The following is a 5,992-nucleotide window of genomic DNA, read 5'->3' on the forward strand; positions in this document are numbered from 1 at the left end:
GCTCTGCATGATTGTGGGCAACCCTCCAACTAATTCAGGGACTAAATAGCAATAGACATGGAGTTTCATCAGATTTCTGCTTGCTCTCTGTAAACCTGTAAATATCCAGCTGAAACCGCCGCTGGTCCTCACAGTCCTGATCCAGTTTGGAAACAAACAGCTCCAGTTTCAATGGTTTACACAGGAAATTACTCCCCAAAATTCATCTACACAATGCATAGAAGATTATAGAAAATTAGCACATTAAATATATTAAAAGGGCAACATAAAGTTGACATGAATCTGGTAATTCTTCAAAATAGAATTCAACTCAAATGTTTTTTTTTCTTTTTGCAACATATCTATTTATTTATTCTGCACTGCTCTGAACCTTCCACATCAATGCCTATTTTCACCATGTCACTCCCACACTGTTTAAATTTTGAGCACCGCTGCTCTTTATTCTTCTTTTCACTGATAAGCAGCTGCTGCTGCTAAAAATAAAAATACACTGTCGAAAAGCTGTATAAACAAAAACATTTCATTTTGTATAGACTCTGTGTATACAAAATAACATTTGTCTATGTCATTTCTACACAGAAATCTTCATCTATTGATAAAACATATATTAAAATACAGTTAAGTTCATCATATGTCAGTTTAAGATAAAAAAACAAAAACAAACAAACATCGATTTCTTTCAGGTGGGGGAAGGAATCCTGTCACCCCTCGTTTCCTGCGCCATTTCAACCTGATCAGCATCAATGAATTTGATGAGCAGACCATGCATACGATCTTCTCCAGGATCACTAGGTGGCATTTTACCACACGGTAACTGAGATTTTGATCTTCCATCTTGTTTAAGGCAACAGTGTCAAAAATCAAATCAAATTCGTGCAAAGCTGGACAGTTCCAGATGAAGCAGACTAGGTTTGAATCTGTTTTTCCCACAAATAGAAAGGACTGTGGGATTTCAGTGAAGTTAATGCTTCTTTAGTAGATGTTGGTGAAGATTCTCTGTCATCCAGGTCAAGGTCATTCCAAAGAAAGTTAAAAACAATCCACTGGACTTTATTTTCAAGTTTGAAGACGTTTCACCTCTAAGTACTTAGTACCTGTCTAAGTACTTAGCACTTACAAGGGTATGGGGCATTACTGGCTAACAAAAGAAGCCTAACAACCCCCATTTCAATGGTGTGGACCCGTTCGTCTGTTCCAATTTGCATGTTTTCAGAACAAAAAACAGACTTTGTTAGGCTGCTGTATAAAACCCCAAACTCAACGCTATTCCTGACATTTTGAATAGAAAAAGCTTCCTGGATGGGAAGCGAAATGTCTTCGAACATGGAAACAAAGTCCATTGGATTGTTTTTAACTTTTTTTGGAATTCTTTAGTAGACCTTTATCTGGTCCTCCAAGGCTCTATTGACAGATAAATGCTCTTATTCTAACCATTCAGTTGTAATGCTAATTGCATGAAACCTCCTGCAGAATCGATTCTGGTTCTCCTGGAGGTTTCTTCCTGTAAAAGGGAGTTTTCCTCTCCACTGTCGTTAGAAAGCATGCTTGGTGTGAGGGAAGCAATCAACTGGTTTCCCTTATATGGAAAACTTTGAACCAATCTGACGATATGATCTGGTTTAATTGTCTCCGTAAAGTGTCTTGAGATGGCTTGGTGTTATAAAAATAAACTGAATAGAATTTAATTTAATTAAATAAATTTGAAAACTAAATTTCATTCCTCTTCTATTTTACTGAAGTTCAATACTTTGTGTTAGTGTATAACATGAAACCTCTGTTGTCAAGTTTAAAAGTATTTTAGGAACAACTTTCTTTGGATCCTTAGTCTTCTTAATCTGTTACAGGTGTGATTTAGCTGTTTCTTATTCTCTATATTTCATCATGTCCTTAAGATACTGAAAAAAAAGTTGTTTTGAAATAATGCTTTTTCCGACATTAGTTTAAGTTTATTAAAAAAAACATTAATTGTAGTGTTGTGCCGACACAATTTTTTTGGCCCCGATACCTGGTTGTGCAGTATTGGCCGATACCGATACCATCTGTGTGAAATTGATGTGTGTATATATGAAGAACTGCATACCACTTGGATGTAAAATAATTGCCATCATGGCTTTTTCAAGCTGCTGCCTACCTTTGTGAAGCAGGAAAAAGACTAATATAAAGTGAATCCAGTAGAACTTCTTATTGCTTACCTGGAATAGGTGACAATAGTTGAATAGACTTTTGACTCTCAAAATGGTATCGGTGCCCTATTTGTTGGTACTTACCGATACCAATACCACCATTTTAGTGCAGTATCTGGGCCCTGTACGAAACTGTATCGGTATCGGTGCAACACTAATTAATATGTTTCAATCTTGCCTGCCTGTCAGATTAGGCTCTAAAGAGCAACATGTTCTGTCACTAGGTTTTCCTTTCCGAAGCCATTTGCATCCCTGATCCCTGAGATAGTCGGCAGTACTCTGTCTATGTACCAGGAGGTGACCAACAACCTGCTACCAACGCCAAAAAAATCCCATTATTTGTTTAATCTGCGTGATGTTTCCCGAGTCATCCAGGGTATCTGCCTGTCAAGGCCAGAAACAGCAGAGAAGCCTTCTGTCATCAGAAGACTTTGGGTCCATGAGGTAACACTAAACCCACTAGGGGGTAGGAGATCATTAGCAACCATAAAATATGCCTCCATGTCTGTTCCATCTGTCTGACTCTTCTTTGGGACCGATGTTCCTCAGGTTCTCAGGGTGTACTGTGATCGGTTGGTTGACGATGCTGATCGCTCCTGGCTTGTCAGCCATCTGCAGACTGTGTTTCAGAATCACATGAAGGAAGACTTTCACCAGCTCTTCCAGCACCTGGATCAGGACCAGGATGGAGTGGTGACCGAAGACGACCTGCGCAGCCTCATGTTCTGTGATTTCCATGACCCCAAGGGTGAAGACCAGAACTACCGTGAGGTCCACGACCTGGAGCAGCTGCGTCAGGTGGTGGAGTCGCACCTGGAAGAATACAACACCATCTTCAAAGCACCCATGAAATTGGTGCTGTTCCGCTTCGCTATCGAGCATATCTGCCGCATTTCTCGCATCATCAAGCAGCCGAGCGGGCACGCCCTGCTGGTGGGAATGGGTGGCAGCGGGCGGCAGTCGCTCACCCGGCTGTCGGCCTACATGGCAGAGGCAGAGCTGTTTCAGGTGGAAATCACAAAGACCTATGGGATCAATGAATGGCACGATGACCTTAAGAAGATTCTCAGGAAGTCTACCGAGGGCGAAGCTCATGGCGTGCTCCTCTTCACCGACTCTCAGATCAAGATGGAGTCCTTCCTGGAGGATATTGGCAACCTGCTCAACACTGGAGAGGTGAGCTTAAAAAGTAAAAAAGAAAAACAAAAAAAGGGATTGATCAGTTTTGAGATGTTGGATTTACTGTCAAATAGACAAAAGTGTAACTGGGAGGCAGACCCATCTAGGGTTACACAGAGAACAGAGGCATCACATGTGATCACTGTTTGGTTCCCAGGTCCCCAACCTGTTTGCTGTGGATGAGAAGCAGGAAATCTGTGAAAGGATGCGTGTGCTGGACCGCCAACGCGATCGAGCCAAGCAGACAGATGGCAGCCCATTGTCCCTGTTCAATATGTTCTTAGAGCGCTGCCGCACACAGCTGCACGTAGTGCTGGCCATGAGCCCAATCGGAGACGCCTTCAGGGACCGCTTAAGACGATTTCCCGCCCTCATTAACTGCTGCACCATTAACTGGTTTCAGGTGGGTGAATTAACAGTGATCTGCTGCAGCAGATAAATATTCTCATTTGGAGTCCTGGGCTTTGGAACACTGAAAGCAGACACTTTGGACCTTGGATAGGCAGTTTCTGTTTGTTTCGGTGAATGTTTGGGACTCTTTGAATCTCTGGTAAGGTCTGGTCAGAACTTTTGTCCTTCAAGTGCTCCTAAAAGTGACACATTAAAATGTTATGCTTTGACACCCCATAGATGTGTAAAAGCAATTTTGTAGGTAATTTGAATTGTACAATGATACTTTTAATTTTGTTTGATCGTGGGTCATTAGTCATCAAGGAAAGAGAGTGTATATATTTTATTATTAAAAAAAACATCTTAAAATGAATTGTATGTAATATTAGAATTGTATTTTATTGAAAAGTAAGAGTATTTTTAAAATGTCAGAATAGAATTTTAACTTTTTCTTCTTATATAAAAAGCCCTTAATAACCAAACTTCATCTTATATCAGAGATGATCTGATTGTTCCTTATGTTCCTAACAGAGCACTTCACACTTCATCTGCAGGTTTACTTGTGGTTCCTAGAATTTCTGTTGAATGGGAGGCAGAACTTTTAGTTATCAGGCTCCGCTCCTGTGGAACAAACTACCAGTTTTAGTCCATGAGGCAGACACCCTGTCAACTTTTAAGACTAGGTTTAAACTTAGTAAGAGTGGCTCAAGTTATTCTGAACTATCACTATACTTATACTGCTATAAGCTTATGCTGCTGGAGGACGTAGGGACCACTTTTCATCTTTCTTCATTATTCTTTGTAATCTCCAATTTTGCAGTATTTTCAGTTCAACCCCTACTTTTTATGTTCTCTTTGCTTTCCTTTTCATAGTAGCATCATATAGCCTAGTTCTGTTTAGCTGTAAGACAATCCTGGAGGGAGGCATCAGTGGGGCTGCTCCTGTTTTTCAGAGCTCAGTCCTGTTTCTCTTCTAGACATAGCTATGGGCTCCACTTAGACGTCAGCCCTGACTTGCTTGAATGTTTCTTTACTAGACAGCGACACCTATGGAGGTAGTTTACTGTTACATTCTCTGCTTTAGAGAGTATTTATCAGCTAGTTTTCCTTAGATAGAAACCTTTTAACCAATCAGAATCTATGACTTAATTGAATTGAATTACATGTGTTGTGTATATGTGCTTTATAACAAAATAAATAATTGAATTGAAAAAATTCTGCCTCTAATAGTCTTGGCCTGAGGATGCCCTGCATGCCGTGGCTGATCGCTTCCTGGAGGACATTGAGATGGCTGATCGGACCCGAGAAGGCTGCATCCACATGTGCAAGATATTTCATACATCTGCTATTGATGTGTCGGCTCGCTTTTTAGATGAACTACAGCGCTACAACTATGTCACTCCAACTTCTTACCTGGAGTTTATTTCTAACTTCAAAGCACTGCTGGGGACAAAAAGAGAGTAAGCTCATCACATTTGTAATTTTAGTGTGAGAGGTGATTTTAGGTTTTTAGGGTGTACCTTACAGTCATGTGTCATTCCTTGTCTTCTTTCGCTGTCCAGTGAAGTGTTGAAACTAAAACATTGCTATGCAGTTGGTCTTGAAAAGCTGCAGTCAGCTGCAGACCAAGTGGCGACCATGCAGGTCGAACTGGAAGCCCTGCAGCCAGACCTACTGGTGGCCAGCAAACAGGTAGACGAGATGATGGAGTTGATCAAACTTGAGTCCAAGGAGGTAGCTGAGACAGAGAAGGTGGTGAAGGAAGACGAGGCTGTGTCCAACCAACAAGCCATGGCTGCCAAGGTCATAAAGGATGAGTGCAACGCCGAGCTGGCTAAAGTACAGCCTCAACTGGATAAAGCCCGGGAATCATTGAATACTCTAACTCCTCAGGTACAGGATGACTCCTCTTGAACTATACCTCTTTATTACATTTTAACCGTAACCCTGGATCTATTTCTCTGGGATTTTATGTGATAGACCAATGCATAGCAGTGCAAAATCTTCAAGCCTACTTGTTTTTAAACATTTTTATAATCAAGAAAGTGTGATGCACATTTGTTTTTAGGGTTCCTGGGGTTTTACTTTACACATGTTCTAATAAGTAATACCATCAAGCACATCTATTGGTATTCTATTGTAGCATTAACTGTCTCACCTAAGGTGAACCACTCTTTACCTTTAAGCATGATGTTCCCATATTTAGCTTCATCCATCTGTTCATCAACTCTGAACATCTT

The 5,992-nt window shown here is 40.8% G+C and overlaps 1 protein-coding gene across 1 annotated transcript in view; it reads left to right on the forward strand.

Moving 5' to 3' along the window:
* Positions 1–5,992, forward strand: part of dnah7 (dynein, axonemal, heavy chain 7) — a 129,979-nt gene that overhangs the window by 71,934 nt on the left and 52,053 nt on the right. Inside the window, exons 33-38 of the mRNA XM_015371242.1 lie at positions 684–810; positions 2,408–2,627; positions 2,733–3,359; positions 3,520–3,765; positions 4,983–5,212; positions 5,315–5,645. Coding sequence (XP_015226728.1) covers positions 684–810; positions 2,408–2,627; positions 2,733–3,359; positions 3,520–3,765; positions 4,983–5,212; positions 5,315–5,645 — 1,781 coding nt within the window. The remainder of the gene's footprint in view (positions 1–683; positions 811–2,407; positions 2,628–2,732; positions 3,360–3,519; positions 3,766–4,982; positions 5,213–5,314; positions 5,646–5,992) is intronic.

Source organism: Cyprinodon variegatus, unplaced genomic scaffold (genome assembly GCF_000732505.1).
Source record: "Cyprinodon variegatus isolate N-32 unplaced genomic scaffold, C_variegatus-1.0 Scaffold3, whole genome shotgun sequence".
Taxonomy (NCBI): domain Eukaryota; kingdom Metazoa; phylum Chordata; class Actinopteri; order Cyprinodontiformes; family Cyprinodontidae; genus Cyprinodon; species Cyprinodon variegatus.